We start from the raw sequence: 16,051 nt of genomic DNA, 5'->3' as shown, positions 1-16,051 counted from the left end.
AATCTACTCACTAAGGGTCAAATGATCAAAAGGAGTTAGGCCCCTAAATGCCATTGATTTCACTAGATGTTAGCAGTCTAACTCATGAGCATCCACCCAAAGGTCCTTACCATTAAACCGCAGAGCAGAGCAGAGGGACTGTGGACCATGCAGGTGTCTGGATGCTAGACTTTCATGAGGTAATGCAGAAGTCTATGGTCCAAGTGCTGTACTGAGCTCTGTGAATGCAGACCTCTGCTGAGCCCCATTGCAGCCATCTGCAGAATTGGGGCCTAAAATAGGAGCCCACCAAAAAAGGGGCCTCAGACCTGATATTTATATGGATCCTGAAGGCCAAATGGCTTTCATAGTTGCTGAAGAGAGGCTAAGCTTGCTATTCCAGACTTTAGTAGCAGCCCCAGTCACTGACTCCAAATTGAGGGGGTATTTTTCACTTTTTCAGTTGTTTCACATTCCCTCCACATGGAGCCTGAATACTTGGTTTATGTGAGTGAAGTGTACTTCACCATAATTGCACCATTCTAAGGAATTACCACTCTGTCTTTTTCAAGGGAAGTCTCCTTCTCCCTGCTTTTATTTCCTTTGTTCTCTTATTGTTATATACACAATGTTAAGATCCTGGAATAGAAAATTCTATGTTTGCCTCTTGAAATATTTCATATGTGGCTCCTTTTGTGATTCCCTCTTAATACAGAGTCAAAATCTGACACCCCACTCACCCTGAATGTTTTATATGCTGTTTATATTCCGTTCAATGTTTTATATGCCGTTCAATTTTTGCCTCTATCTTTTGTTCCCCAGGCCATTGGAATACTGAACTAAGATCACAGCCAAGAAGTTAACTGAAAATAGTCCTTAGAGCCATGGCATAAGACTGCCTTTTGTTTGCTCGCTAGTTATGCTTGCTTATTCTGTTATAACCCCATCCTTCTTTCAAACAACTTTACAGAGGGCCATAGAATGACATAATCCATTCTGTGAAGGCAGCTGGACAAATTTTGGTCTCAGCCACACCAGTGTAAATGCAGACTAACTCAGCAGAAGTCAATGAAGCAGCTACAGATGCAACTGAGTACAGTCAGAGTGGGTGACTGGGGCTGGCTGGTGGTTCCCCTCCCTTTGGCCAAGTTCTCAAAAGCCCTCTTACTGATGCCCATGAACAAATCCCTGGGCATTAATGGGCTGGTCTTTTGTAGTGCCTATAATCTGGCATGGAGCCTGCTGGTGCACACCTTCCTCCTCCACTTTTGAGGGCTTTCATATGACAACAGCTCTTCCATTTCCATCCAAGAGGTTCTATGTGCTCATGCTATAAGTCATCCATTTTTCTTGCCATCATGTCCCATCCTATCATGAAATGGCAGCACATTTTATCACACAGAGAGGGTGAAGATTCCCAGTGAGTCACCCTTTATTGTACAGGCATACCTATTTGAAGAACCTCTGAATCTTTCAGAGGTAACCTGATTAGATAGACCTCTGTGTACTATATGCTGTCTTTGAAGGATTGCAAGTTCCATGATGCAGTGCTGGGTGCCCTGTTGGACTGAGCTGAGTTGTCTAAGTCAGATACTGCTGCAGGGTATTGGCATCCTCCATTTTGTGTGCAGGGAGTTGGAACAGAGAGCTGATACTCCCCTTTGGGTCTGGGCTGAGGAGAAGATCATAGAATCATAGAAGATTAGGGTTGGAAGAGACCTCAGGAGGTCATCTAGTCCAAACCCCTGCTCAAAGCAGGACCAACCCCAACTAAATCATCCCAGCCAGGGCTTTGTCAAGCAGGGCCTTACAAACCTCTAAGGATGGAGATTCCACCACCTCACTAGGTAACCCATTCCAGTGCTTCACAACCCTCCTAGTGAAATAGTTTTTCCTAATATCCAACTTAGACCACCCCCACTGCAACTTGAGACCATTGCTCCTTGTTCTGTCATCTGCCACCATTGAGAACAGTCTAGTTACATCGTCTTTGGAACCACCCTTCAGATAGTTGAAGGCTGCTATCAAATCCCCGCTCCCTCTTCTCTTCTGCAGACTAAATAAGCCCAGTTCCCTCAGCCTCTCCTCATAAGTCTTGTGCCGCAGCCCCCTAACCATTTTTGTTGCCCCCTGCTGGACTCTCTCCAGTTTGTCCACATCACTTCTGTAGTGGGGGCCCCAAAACTGGATGCAATACTCCAGATCTGGCCTCACCAGTGCCAAATAGAGGGGAATAATCACTTCCCTTGATCTGCTGGCAATGCTCCTACTAATGCAACCCAATATGCCATTAGCCTTCTTGGCAACAAGGGCACACTGTTGACTCATATCCAGCTTCTCATCCACTATAATCCCCAGGTCCTTTTCTGCAGAACTGCCGCTTAGCCAGTCGGTCCCCAGCCTGTAGCAGTGCATGGGATTCTTCCGTCCTAAGTGCAGGACTCTGCACTGGTCCTTGTTGAACCTCATCAGATTTCTTTTGGCCCAATCCTCCAATTTGTCTCAGTCACTCGGGACCCTATCCCTACCTTCCAGCATATCTACCTGAACTTGCTGAGGGTGCAATCCATTCCATCATCCAGATCATTAATGAAGATGTTGAACAAAACTAGCCCCAGGACCAACCCCTGGGGCACTCCGCTTGATACCGGCTGCCAACTAGACATCGAGCCATTGATCACTACCCGTTGAGCCTGATGATCTAGCCAGCTTTCTATCCACCTTATAGTCCATTCATCCAATCCATACTTCTTTATGTGACAAAGTCCCTGTTGTTGAGTTGCCAGGATTGAAGACACTCGACTAGGGTTAAGACTACACTACAGCTGACAACTGGCTAGCACAGAGCCCTACCTCATGGATGCCTTCCCCACAAGTAGGCATTGATAGAGGAAGCTGGAGACTGTTGATTGTGCAGCAGATCTGAGTTTGGCTTACAGACAACTGAGGAAAATGTGAATTAACCCTATGCTCTTGCTCTGTAATATAAAAACTGTTACTGCCAGCTAGTGCTGTGCAACCTAAGTTGGTCACAATACAAAATTGCCTCACTCCTTGTTTCACCTGGACTGCCTCTGCTGGACTTACAAAGTGCTGGCCTGAATTCCCACTCACTCAGCACACCACTGCAAGCGAGAGCCCAAGACTATAAGCATAGGGAGAGTGAGCACTTAGGGTTAGAATGGATCAGTATATAATGCCAAGTGTGTTGGTCAGGTTTATGTTGCAACTTGCTGTTGAAAGCTGCAGCGATTAGCTGACCCTACCAAGATAGATCCACAGGTGTATACAGTGCCTGTCTAGGTGGAGGCATTGGCTATAAATATTCATAGGAGTAAGAGGATCACTGCAGATGGATGACTAGCAGATTCTCAGCTGGGACCCCCAGGATCTCTATTATCCTTAATAATGTAAGGTGCCTAGGCAACAGATGAGATTTGCCTGCTTCTGAGTAACCCAGGAAGGAAAGGGGATTAAAATTCCATCCTGGTTCCATGGCTCACTGGGGACATAAATTGGCAGCTCCTCCATGGAGCCATGAGCACAGGCATGTTGCTGGCACAGTTAATAGAATCTACTGATACTTGTCCCTTTTACAGCACGAGGGAAACACTGGTGCATGTCTACCTAGTGCACATCAGGTTGCAACCCCTTTTTGGTTCCTCCAGAACCTTCTGCTGAGATTCTGGCTGCACTTTTCCACACATCTCCTTGTTTTTGTGCACCCCGTCTATGGCCCCACAAATTTCATGAACTTCCTCCTGGTTTTGGCCAAGATGGCCATCTATCAGTCCAGAAGGAGGAAGCTCAATAGGGAGGATGTCTACAACATTTGATCTTTACTTATCTCATATATCTGGGCAGAGTTTTTCTGGGTGGCATTCACTGGCTTGTTGGTCTCCTTGGCAGAGCAGTAGGTGCTGTCTGGAGTTTTCTGCTCAGTGTCTCCGTTCAATAATCTGAACCTTGGACTCCTTCACAATGCAGAGGGCGATGTCTGGAATTGCCTGCTCAGTGTTCCAGTCCAGTACTCTTATTTGGAATTAAGATCCTCACTTCACTCCCTGTTTTCTTATTTTTTGTCCCTCAGAATCTACTAGTCTTTAGCAAATAGGCTAGATCTGACAGCAGAATTTGGGAATGATGAAGTGCCTTCTGAAATTCAGCAGTGATTCCTACAGCCATGGGGGAGGGGGAAAGGACTGTGAATAATAGAAGGAAGAGAAGACATTAAAGCCAATAGTGGAGAGAGAAAACTGAGAGATGAGGAAAACAAAAGTGTAGAGAGAGAGAGAAAGTCCAGGCACACACAGGAACTGTTTCCTTCAGAAACTCAGTGCAGGGGAGGCAGGGAAGTCTAAGTAATCTAATAAAGTAGGAAAAATAAAATAAAAATGACCAAAGGAAAAATAAAGGTATCTAATTTCTTTTGGCATGAAATTGCTTCCAGATTCCATTTGCTTTTCAGAAGTGTTCTGGGTCAAGATTCCCACTTTGTTACCTCCCCCCTACATCTCTTGCAACTAGATTGTAGAAGTCCCCAGAAGTTGCTTTACAATCTTCTCAATAATAAACATAATTCTACACAGTTTAAAATGGGACTAGAACCTTTTTAGGTTAAGTTAAGGAGCTACCCTTACTTATAATGTTATTTGTAGGCATTTCTGTGGTACTGATCACCATAGTATCTGAGAATTAAACCATCGCTGACAATTGAAGCTTCATAACTCCCTGTGAGAAAAGCAAGTATCATTTACCGCACTGTATAAATGGGCAAACTAAAGCACAAGAATGATTCACATAGACTGATATCTAACCCTATGCGTTGGCCACAAAACCAGTCTTCCTTGCTATAGCTTTATGATAAAAGGTATAATGTAATCAAGTACTCTGAGGATCAAATCCTGCCTTCAGTTATGCTCAGGCACCTGTAACTTGGCCTCCCAGAATCATATCAGTGGACCACCATATTCAGGAGATATAAATAGGAGTGTGGAGAAAGAAAAGATGGTGGTATGGCTATTAAGGGTATGCCTACGCAGCAAAGAATCCACAGCTGGCCCATGCCAGCCAACTCAGGCTTGTGGGGCTTGGGCTGTGGGGCTATTTCATAGCTGTGTAGACTTCCAGGCTCAGCTGGAACCTAAGCTCTGGGACCCTCCCACCTTTGTGTGACAAGTCATTTATTAATCTCTCTGTGCCTCAGTTCCCCATGTGTAAAATTAGAATTATCTTTCCCTATCTCAGAGAGACATTGTGAGGATAAATTCATTATTTGTTAGGTGCTTAGATACTACAGTAATGGCAGCTATATAAGTACCTAGCCTGCATGTAAATTGCTGATAAAATGCGGGTAAGTGGGTGTAAATAGGAAAGTAGTGTAACTTATCCTGAGTTGGCATTCTCCTATAGTCTAGGAAGGGAAAGAAAGAAAAAAACCATTATTTCTGTTTTCAAATACTTAGGAGGCATTCAGAAACTACAGTGATGGAGATTATATATGTGCCTAGATAGAGTAGGATTTTCAAAAGTGAAAATCCAAAAAGTAAAAGTCCCAAAGACTTTCCAGTCACACAATTGTTGTTGAAAATCTCATCCACAATGTACAAAATGAGTACACTGAGAGGGCTGAAGGAGGAGTAGCAAAAAAGCTACTAAAAAGAGGGCGTAACTTAAGGCTAACCCCATTCCTTCTGCAGTCTCTCTCCCCTCCCTGCAAAGCTTCCACAACCCAAGAGTCCAAGAATTGACTGTTGGAATCCAAGCGACAAACTCCAACTGCCACAGAACCTCACCAATGTCAACATTCTATATCCTCTCCTAGTCAATAGTTCATTTTTAATTCTTTTAAGATTCAGGACTGTAATCCCCATTTTGGCAAGGGGTTAGACTAGATGACCCTTGTAGTCCCTTCTAACTCTATGATTTTATAGGAGCTAAGAACCCTAAACCATGTCTGCTTCCTGGTCACATTGCTAGTGTACTTAAGTGCTCATTTAACAACTTCACTGGTTTCAAGGGCATAAATCAGCACAAATGTTATCCCAGGGTGTAGAAAGTGTTATGCTGTTTTTACCTTTGTCAGCATATTGCACATTTTGAAAACAGTAGGTGTCACTCTGGCATTAAAACAAACAAACAAACAAAACCCTCTGTCCGTTCAAGTTATCGTCTGACTGAGAACTGCAGCTGCACCATGTTTTCCTCAAGCCCAATAATAAAAACAGTTTTACTGTGCTAGTTATTTCTGTTGTTCCAGCCTCAGTTACAACACTTCTAGATAAATATTTCTTGCTTTGAAACTTTCCATTGGATTTTTCTAATTTTGTGCAAGTGTTCATTTTTTCCTTCTAACTTTGGGTTTGGGGCAGTTTCTGGCTTCTTTCTGTTCTTGTTTACATATGCTCTATTTGGGTTGTAACTTAAAGAGTTACTGTTGATCTGATGATACAGTTTTGCATCTGTGTTGGGAATTTGGGGTTCCATTTTCTCCTCCTGTTGAAGTGAATTGGTAACTTGATTTCTTTAATAGTAACATAATCACTTGAGTATTGCTGGGGTAGCAGTGTAGGAAAGGTTCTTGGCATCTTTGCCATCACATCACATCATACCACAATTCTCCGATAGATGTGTGCACTGCTATTAAAAGTATACATTTGTGGCTCTCTTAAAGTCACATCTGAGTATAAATTTTTAAGACTCTTGCACAAAGGTAAGGCTGCTGTACAGACTGATTAACTCAGTACCTTAATATTGGAAGAGGAGTACGTTTATAGCATGGAATTCAGTTATGCTTCTGCTCAGCCCTACAATGTATTTTGGAATTATGCTCTCTGTGTTTCTAGCAACAAGTGATAATGATGGTAGTAAGATTTAATTCTTGTTTTGCAGGAACATTAACTAATTAATCTTCACAATACTCCAGTGCCAACGAGGTGATGGATATTATCCTCATTTTATAGCTGAGGCACAGCCACAAAGGAATGTACCCAGACAATAGTCTGAGCTAACATTAGTATTAGAAACTGGGTGAATCTGTCCCTGCGTCCCTTCCTCTGCTACCTATCCCTTAAACTGTAAATCCTTTAGGCCAGGGGCAAGGTCTTTTCTGATTTGTTTGTACCTTACTAAGCACCCTGGAGCCCCAACACTGACTAAGGACACTGGTTGCTACTGGAATAAAATAATAATAAAAGTAATTCTCTGAAGCAAGCAGCAGACACTGTGAGGTGAGTTCTGCCTAGCTCTCCCATGCAGATGGGATTGGGGGTTCCCCTCTAGGGTGACCAGATAGGAAGTGTGAAAGAAAAATCAGGATGGGAGAGGGCAATAGGCGCCTATATAAGACAAAACCCTGAACATTGGAACTGTCCCTATAACATTAAGACATCTGGTCTCCCTATTCCCCTCTTCACAGCTCCCCCAAGCACTGCCTAGGGAGCCAGATTCCCCCTGCAGCTAGAATTAGGTCCGTGTTCTGCAAGCCCTCAAAGACCCCCAGCACGCACTCAGCAGGAAGGCAGAAGAGTCCCTATGAAGCTGGCATTGGGGGATCCCCCAATCACTTCTCCTCCTCTCCCCAGCCCCGCAGCTGCCTCCATAGACTAGACTCATAGACTATCAGGGTTGGAAGGGACCTCAGGAGGTCATCTAGTCCAACCCCCTGCTTGAAACAGGACCAATCCCCAATTTTTGCCCCAATCCCTAAATGGCCCCCTCAAGGATTGAATTCACAACCCTGGGTTTAGCAGGCCAACGCTCAAACCACTGAGCTATCCCACCCCCCAAGCCACCAACCGCCCCATCCCGGCTAGGGGCACGGTTTAAACAAACTACTTCGCTAGCGGGTAGGGTTCCCAGCCCCTTGGGGGGCGTGGCCTGAAGACAGGAGCCACGGCATGCCCTTCTAGCTCACGGAAGCGTGAACGATGCGGAGACGTGCAGTTCAGCTTTCTGATTGGACGAAGAGCGAGATGGCCAGGGCAATGGGCTTTTCGGGATATGTGCGGCGTTACCAGTAGGTGAGGCTGGAGCCCCGCTAGCCAATGGGTGTTGTAGTGTGGGCGGCGCTGTGCTCTCATTGGGTATAGACTGTGTAGGCGCGCTGTGTTGTCGTGGGCCCGCTGCCCAATGAGCGTGTCGCGGCGTGAGGGAATCTCGGCGCGGCGGTTGATTTCCCCTTTTGCGGAGCGCTTCGCTGCGGTACCAACGAGCCCGGCTGCTCCCTTCTCCCGGGACCATGGCGCTGACCTGTAGTTGACGTTTGTTTCTTCCCCCCCCATCTTCTTCTGCTTCTTTCCCGCCCTCTCTCTCTGTCTCCTCCTCCGGGTCCCGGCTCGGACGAGCGGCCGCTCCCGGACCCCCTGTCCGCTCCGTCTCCCCCCATAGGAACAACAGGCTGTAAGGGACGCGCGGGCGGCTTGCTGCCGCACCATGAACATCAGCATCGGCATCGGCGGGTGACAGCCGGGGGACGGCGGCGTTCGGGAAAGGGCGGCCGGGAGGGGGCTGTGGGAGGGAGCGCTCATGAGGAGCCCCTGGTGACTCCTCCCAGCTTGCGGTCTGCTGCAGCTGCCCCAGTGAGGTGGCGAGGTCCGCGCACGGGGCTGGTGGTGCCCGTGGCCTGAGGATCTAACAGTCCCTATCTTGCCCTAGGGTCACCAATGGAGGCAAGACCACGCTGACCCACAAGCTCATGCAGGCCCTGCCCAACTGCGGGGTGGTGCATCAGGATGACTTCTTCAAGGTGAGTGGCCTGTGTGGGAGCCTGTACATGAGGTGATTCCTGGGCCCCACGCTCCCCTTCCCGCTCATAGCCAAAGTTGCTTGTCACTGGCACACCCTGTGCTGCTGGCTGGGTGGGCTGGGGCCAGCTGTGTGGCTGGTGGATAAGCTCCTGGGCAGCGTCCTGATGACTTTCCACTTTCTTGGAGCACTCCATGCTAGTGAGAAGATAAAGGAACCAAGCACTTTATCACAGTCTTGTTACTGCTTCTTATCTTGCCACAAACAAACCTGGTGGTGGGTTAAGGCACTTGCCTGCAATGGGATGTTTTCCAGTGAAGTTCAGATCTTTAATCTTGCTTTAAAATGAATGTTGAGCTTTGCAATAGCTGGTCAGACTGAAGCAGTTCTCTATCGCTGTTTCAGCCCCAGGATGATATAGAAGTTGAAGATGGATTTAAACAGTATGATGGTAAGGCCCTGCTTATTGAACCCTCCATGTAGAAATTGTAACTCTTATCTGTTATATCTATCCTGTTCATGTTGCTTTTCTTCAGATGACTTTTCTGATAGTCATAGCAATTACTTTTCTGGGCTTTTGTCCTAGTTCTTAGTGCCTTGGATATGGAAGCTATGATGAGTACCATCAATGCTTGGATGAAAAACCCAATTAAGTTTGAACGCTCACATGGCATCAATAACACCTTGGATGCCAAAATACTACAGTATTCAGAAGAGAGAGATGAAACAATCCATATTCTTATTGTAGAAGGCTTTCTTCTTTACACTTACAGGTAACTAAAGACTTACTAATTATCAGATATTGTAATTCTGGGGTGATATGTATTTTGTTTTCTATTAGGTAAAGTTGCAGGAAGTCAAACTGTGATACTTAAAACTAGAGCTGGGCAAATGACTGATTTTTCTGTTTGCTGGTAATTCTGAAAAATACAAAATTGGTTTGAAACAAATCTAAATATTTAAAAATAGTTGGCAAATTTAAAGAAATCCATATTGGGTCACACAAAACATCCTATTTGTCCCAGAACATATTGGTTCAGGCATTTTTAAAGGGCTAGATTAATGAAATAGGTCAGGAGGAGGTGGTTTCCCCTCATAAACTTTGGTCAAGTGATAAGGGAACTCAGCTGGGATATGGGGGGCCAGATTCAATTCCCCCTTCTACCTGATGTGGAGAAGGGATTTGAACATTGATCTTCCACATTGCAGAAGAGTTCCTGACCCTCAGGCTATAGGATATGCTGGTGGCAGGTTTCTCAGTCTCTCCCGTTGAAACTGTTCCACTTCCTATAATTGGTCATTAGAGCAGGGTCTTGAATATTGGTCTCCCACATCCTTTGAGTGCCACAGCCACCAAACTATAGGGTAATTCTCACTTTCTCTACCTTAATGAATAATTGTCATTAGGAAGGACATACCTTAATAGTAACCACTAAGCTAAAGGTACAGGTACATACCTAGCTCTTATACAGTGTTTTTCATCAATAGATCTCAAAAGCATTTCACCTTCTATTTCTTGTTTCGATGCCCCTGTGAGCTAGGGAAGTATTAGTCCTATTTTATAGATGGAATTGAGGCACAGAGAAGCTAAATGACGTGCCACTTGGGTCTCTCAAGTCCTAGGCTAATGCCCTTACTACTGAACCACCCATAGGTGCCAACTTTCCCCGCCGCCAGTGTGTGCTTGTGCCCCCCGACCTCACCCCTCCCCAAATCCACTCCCTGGCCCTGCCTCTTCCCCGAGCGCACTGCCTCCCTCACAGCGCTTGCCGTGCAAAACGGCTGTTTCGCAGCAGCAAGCGCTGGGAGGGAAGGGGGAGAAGTGGGGTGTGGCACGCTCGGGGAGGGGGAGGAGGCAGAGCGGAGAGATGCCGGTGGATGCAGAGACCCACTAATTTTTCCCTATGGGTGCTCCAGCCCCAGAGCACCCATGGAACCCGCGCCTATGGAACTACCCTGTCTTGCTCTCACCATTTTGTGAATAGCATCTAAGTCCTGGGAGGGAGGGAGAATTTTGGCCAAAACTCTTTGGCATATTATTGTTAAACTTGCAAATAGTTTCAGGTTGACTGAAACTGCAGTTTTTATTAATAAACCACATGTTTGGAAAAACTTCACTCAGCTCTACTTACAAATTTATATGCTTAACTTTTTAAAGCGGCACTTAAAGTTATTGGAATTGTCATACCATTGGCAGACAGCCCATGTAACTGGGTACCCTGCTGACAATTGCCAATCAGAAATCCTAGGAAGGTGTAAAAATCCCCACTAATGCTCTTACTAATGTTTCACCTTTAGTTCTTATGCAGATCAAATAGAGCAGCTGTAAAATGTGCAAAAACTAGAGAATTTCTTTTTCAGACCATTGATTGAGATATTCAACCATCGGTACTTTCTTTCCATTCCATATGAAGAATGCAAGAGGAGGAGGAGGTAGGCTTTTCTTAAATAAAGTAATCAATAAGGTAATCTGGTAATTACTACATTTTATTTATAAAGCTCTATTTGTTCAGGCAGTAGTAGAGAGGATGCTCGAGAGAGTCTTAGATTTAATGGGTTAGATATTTAGTTGCATACTCTTTGGTATCTGAGAAGTTCCTGCAAAGTTCTAGAAACGTGCTAGATGGTACCAAAAGCCAATATTTCACTAAAATGGGCTGAAAGTTCAAAGGACAAGAGATGCAAAAGAACCAGTGAGGTCTGAATTGTTTGGAATATGGCTTTCCAGACAATCTCTGCAATGGTCTTCATTATTGTGTCTTTAGGATTTAAGAATTGCCTAAATGAGAATCATTTTCTTTAATTGTAAAATTGCCCGTCAGTACTCTGCTGTTTGAAATTAATAGACAGCTATCTTTTCCCTTTCTTGCTTTACCAGAAACTAAGGTTTTGGGCCTTGTTTATGTGAGGGATTTGCCCAAATTTCAGTTACAGGTATAGCAGTACTGGTGCAAACTCCTGTAAGACGACAAAGCACTCTTTGCACTGCTGGAGCTTACCTTTTCCTGAAAGCAGATTATGCTCCACTGGTGAAAACAGCTGCTTGGCCTACCTCCGCTAGGGACTGGCCACTTTCAAAGTTCAAAACATGAAAGCTTCTCTTCTGCTTTATGCCATAATTTAATGCACGATGTCCAAAAGCTACAGCAATTCTTGATATGAACTAATATGTAAGTAAGGTCAGCTGATGAAGAGTTCTGAGAATCTTAATCTGTCACTTCTGCAACTTCACATAAGTGTCATATCACACTTCATTATTCTGTTTTGTCTTCAATCTCTTTGCAGCTGATACATAAGAAATATCAACTTTGACAACATTTCAGAGAATTAATGTCAAGATAATTAGTTTTGATTTGGTGGTGGGTAAAGAGATTGAGTACGCTGTATCTAGACTTCCTACTTGTAACAAGAAATACTTATGTACAGCACTGTCTTTATAATCTCTAGTTCAAGGAACTACACTGTACCAGATCCTCCTGGATTGTTTGATGGCCATGTCTGGCCCATGTATGTTAAACATAAGAAAATAATGGAAGACCTCAAAGTTGATGTGGGTAAGTATCTTGGATGGTGGAAGCTCAAAACTAGTGTATAGGGAAGTCTTTCTACTGTCTGCTCTGGGAGAGAGGGTACAATTTAAATAACTTAATTCAGTGAGTAGATTTGAACCAGTGCTACTTGTGATGTATGTAAGGCAGTTAACTTCTGTGGGATTGGTCTAGTTCCTGGCCTCCATTTAAAAAAAAAAAAAATTGTAATTCTAGGCTATTATCAGGATGTTTTTGTCTTTATTCAGAAATGTCTCAATTTTAACACTTTAATATTTTTAAGTTCCGTTGGATGGAACAAAATCAAAGGAGGAGCTGTTTAATGAAGTTTATGAACAGATCCAGAACAAGATTGAGAAACTGCTGATTATGCAGGTAAACAAACATTATGGTTAAGCAATGGCAAACTGGCTTAATGTTTCTAAAATGAACAAGAGTGACTTTTTACATACTACTTTCAGAAACTCAGCAACTGGCAGTTGTACTCAGTGGAAGGGGGACTACTAGTGTTGTCAGATAGGAAAACAAAGCTGTTACTTGTGTCTACTATTGTAAATAAGCCTCTTAAGTGTATATAAATGTATACTGTCAAACACTGAAATTTCCTTCTTTTTACAGAGATAGGCAAGCAGCCGATGGATTCCTATGATCTAAAAAGAAGCCTGTTAACACTAACTTATTTTTATGCGTACCAGACTTTGGCAGCTAAGCTTTAGCTTCTGTTAAAACTTCCTTTTCACTTTTTAAAATTGGACTTTGTTCAGCTTTCACCTGAAACTCATGGAGTTAAATGTGGTCTTGATTAAAGCATTTCCCCTCCATGAAGTCTCTGTAGCTTAGTTCATGCTTAAAGTTTGAGACAAGCTTTCCTATCTCAGATATAGAGAAAAGTAGCTGTGTCCTTGAATGGGCCTGTATTTTAAGTTATTATGCATTTATTTAGACTTATTTTGACTTCTTGAATATGGTAGCATACTTGCCAGTTGAAAGTACTATGGCAGTGCCATTGTCAATAAGTCCATACTCTTAAGTTACAGCTGTATGCTTTCTACTATTAGCACTTCCCAGTCAATGCTGAAGGAAAAAGCATAATCTAAAAGGACAGTACACTTGAGTCTATTGGTCAGCACTGATAGGTGAGAAGCATGTAAACTTGAAGAAATTCTCATTGATTAAAAAATGGTCTGTGGTGAAATGGAACTCCATGTGGGATTAGGGTAAATGAAGTGATTTTTTCCCAAAAACTTAAAAGCATCTGCTATCTTGAATTAAAAAGAATGGGACTGTTGTGAAAAGCAGTAATGGAGAAAATAAGGTGAGTTTGTAAGATATATCCTTTGCTTCTTATAATACAGCACACCCCCCAGTTGCTTACATGGGAATGTATAAGAGCAAAGGCTAGCTGGATCCTAAAATGCACCTAGTAACTAGTTTGACATCTTTATCAAATTCTAGCATGAGCAGAAGTGACCAAATAGGTTAGCCATGGAAGGTGTTAGGTTTAAGCAAAAACCATTTTCAGTGGCACAGGAGTACCTAAAGTAAACAGGTAAATGGACAGAAAGGATTGAAATTGATGAGCATCTAAATCTACTACAATTTAGTCTTCCAGTGCCGACTTTTAAAGTAAATACTAATTAACACAAACTATATTACAGTTGTTTAGTATTACGGTAAGCTCCCTCAGGTTTCCTGGCTTCCTTAGAATAGCATAGCCTACAGAAAGATGTACTTTTTTCTGTGCTCTGACTCTCAATAAGTCTTCCTCTTTTTTTTTTTTGTAAAAGTCTCAACGTATGTGTTTACATCCATAGATGCAGACTGGGTCCATTTCTGGTTGCCACACTGTAAAAGATGTAGACAAACTGGAGAGAGTCCAGAGGAGGAGAACAAAAGTAACAAACAAACCTGGGCATGTTTCTTGAGAAAAGATGACTGAGGGGAGACTTAAAGTATGCAAATATGTTAAGCTATTATAAAAGGGCACTGATCAGTTGTTTTCCCATGTCCTTTTCAGTATGACAAGTAGTAATGGGCTTAATCTGCAGCAAGGAAGACCTAGGTTAGATATTAGAAAAAAATATCAATAAGGTTAGTTAAGCTCTGGACTGTGTTTCCACAGGAGGTTGTGGAATTCTCGGATTTGAAGGAGTTTGTTTTAAAAAAAAATAAATAGTTTGGATAACTCATGATGCCATAGGTTTATTTGGTCCTGACACTGCACAGAGGCTTGGACTGGACTTCTTCAGGTCCCTTCCATCTCTACATGTCTATGAAACAGTATAACTCCACATTCTTCCATTGAGGGTAAAAGCAAAATGTTAATGTGACAGAAGTTAATCTTCTACACCCTGCACAAGAACAGTGGATTTTCCCACAAGTAGTGTCCTTTATTTTGCCTTTGCTTTCCCCTGATATTTAGAGCTTCATTTTCATCTTTTGTACCAGTCTAAGTCAGGTATAATCCAATTTTGTCAAATACTGGTGTAAATGAGATCAGAATTTGGGTTCAAGTTCTATTTTAGATACACACTGCCTAGACTTTCCTCTTGAATCTCCCATGTTAAGGGGATCCACCCTCATCAAGAAACACTAATGACCTCTTCCTGCTCAAGTACAGAGGCTATTTGTCTTTATTCTTAATCTGTAACTTGCTGCTTTTGCATTTTTGCTTTCAGGGCTTACTTCTCCTACCATGCTGACTATTAGTCTTCTGTGTTGTGAACAAGTGGAGGAGAAGGTTAGCATCCCTCAGTTCTCTTCCTCTTTCATCCGTTTCTAGCTATCAATCACATCTAAGTCTAGAAGCTGCAGCTCTTGGCTGTCAGTCATCTCAAACTTCTTCCTATTAGCCCAAGCTGACAACTGGAAATGAAGGATGCTCTATTGGTGAGGATGCAAATGTGGGCACCATGAGATCCAAATTCAAGTCTCTTCTCCATGACAGACTGATGCTGGGCAAGTCACCTAATCTTTGTTCCTCACCTCAAAGGACTATTGAGAGGCTCATATTCTGGTGTAAGCACTATAGATAGAACTCTATCCTTATGGTCTCCTAGGGTTGCAACGGCTGTCATTCTGGTCTTAGCTCTCCTTCCCTCCTATGACAGGTTTCAGAGTAACAGCTGTGTTAGTTTGTATTTGCAAAAAGAAAAGGAGTACTTGTGGCACCTTAGAGACTAACCAATTTATTTGAGCATAAGCTTTCGTGAGCTACAGCTCACTTCATCGGATGCATACTGTGGAAACTGCAGAAGGTCTTGGACTGGACTTCAGAAGAAGACTTGGAAGGTCTTCTGCAGTTTCCACAGTATGCATCTGATGAAGTGAGCTGTAGCTCACGAAAGCTTATGCTCAAATAAATTGGTTAGTCTCTAAGGTGCTAGAAGTACTCCTTTTCTTCTTCCCTCCTATGTAATGTTTTACCAAGATGTGACACTGGAGGCTGTTAAGATCATGGATATACAACTGTCTTGCTATCACCATTGCTTAATCCTTTATGCAGTAGTCATCTCTTTTGGACTACATTAAGTATTTTTGGCCTCCTAACTTTCCCTCCTCTGTTATATCTGAAACACAGCTGACAAGTCTTCTCTCCACCATTCTCCCCTTCATGGGCTGCCTGAACTACATGAAGTACAAGATTGTCCTTTTTGTGGTTTTTGATCATTTTACCTCCACCTGGGCCTCTGTTCCTTCTTTCCCTATTCTTGTTTGCGTTGGATGTTTGTTCATACTACTGCCTACCACAATTGTCTACAGATCCCTCCTTAAACACA

The 16,051-nt window shown here is 43.3% G+C and overlaps 2 protein-coding genes across 15 annotated transcripts in view; one reads left to right on the top strand and one right to left on the bottom strand.

Annotated features, from left to right (window-relative positions):
* Positions 1-16,051, bottom strand: part of SQOR (sulfide quinone oxidoreductase) — a 43,850-nt gene that overhangs the window by 8,482 nt on the left and 19,317 nt on the right. Inside the window, exons 11-13 of one of the 11 annotated variants that reach the window (XM_073303996.1) lie at positions 11,724-13,808; positions 7,995-9,644; positions 111-5,392 (exon numbers count right to left, since the gene is read on the bottom strand). The exons of 2 other annotated variants lie outside the window; for them this stretch is intronic. The gene's annotated coding sequence lies outside the window, so the exon portion shown is untranslated. The remainder of the gene's footprint in view (positions 1-110; positions 5,393-7,994; positions 9,645-11,723; positions 13,809-16,051) is intronic. 8 more of the 11 variants (XM_073303995.1, XM_073303997.1, XM_073304002.1 and 5 more) reach the window with 8 other exon arrangements.
* Positions 8,095-15,409, top strand: LOC140894975 (nicotinamide riboside kinase 2-like). 4 transcript variants are annotated; one of them, XM_073304008.1, is made up of 8 exons: positions 8,095-8,231; positions 8,635-8,725; positions 9,130-9,175; positions 9,311-9,497; positions 11,086-11,157; positions 12,172-12,278; positions 12,556-12,647; positions 14,087-15,409. In XM_073304008.1, exons 1-8 carry the CDS (start codon positions 8,110-8,112, stop codon positions 14,195-14,197), a joined length of 828 nt encoding a protein of 275 aa, XP_073160109.1. In that variant the 5' UTR covers positions 8,095-8,109; the 3' UTR covers positions 14,198-15,409. The 4 variants fall into 4 exon arrangements, with proteins under 4 accessions (XP_073160109.1, XP_073160111.1, XP_073160112.1 ...); XM_073304010.1 differs by lacking the exon at positions 14,087-15,409 and adding an exon at positions 12,891-13,097; XM_073304011.1 differs by having other exon boundaries at positions 8,153-8,240.

The sequence above is a fragment of the Lepidochelys kempii genome, chromosome 10, assembly GCF_965140265.1.
Source record: "Lepidochelys kempii isolate rLepKem1 chromosome 10, rLepKem1.hap2, whole genome shotgun sequence".
In the NCBI taxonomy this organism is placed as follows: domain Eukaryota; kingdom Metazoa; phylum Chordata; order Testudines; family Cheloniidae; genus Lepidochelys; species Lepidochelys kempii.
Note: the sequence above shows the minus strand (reverse complement) of the source record. Positions and strands in the feature narration are given on the sequence as shown.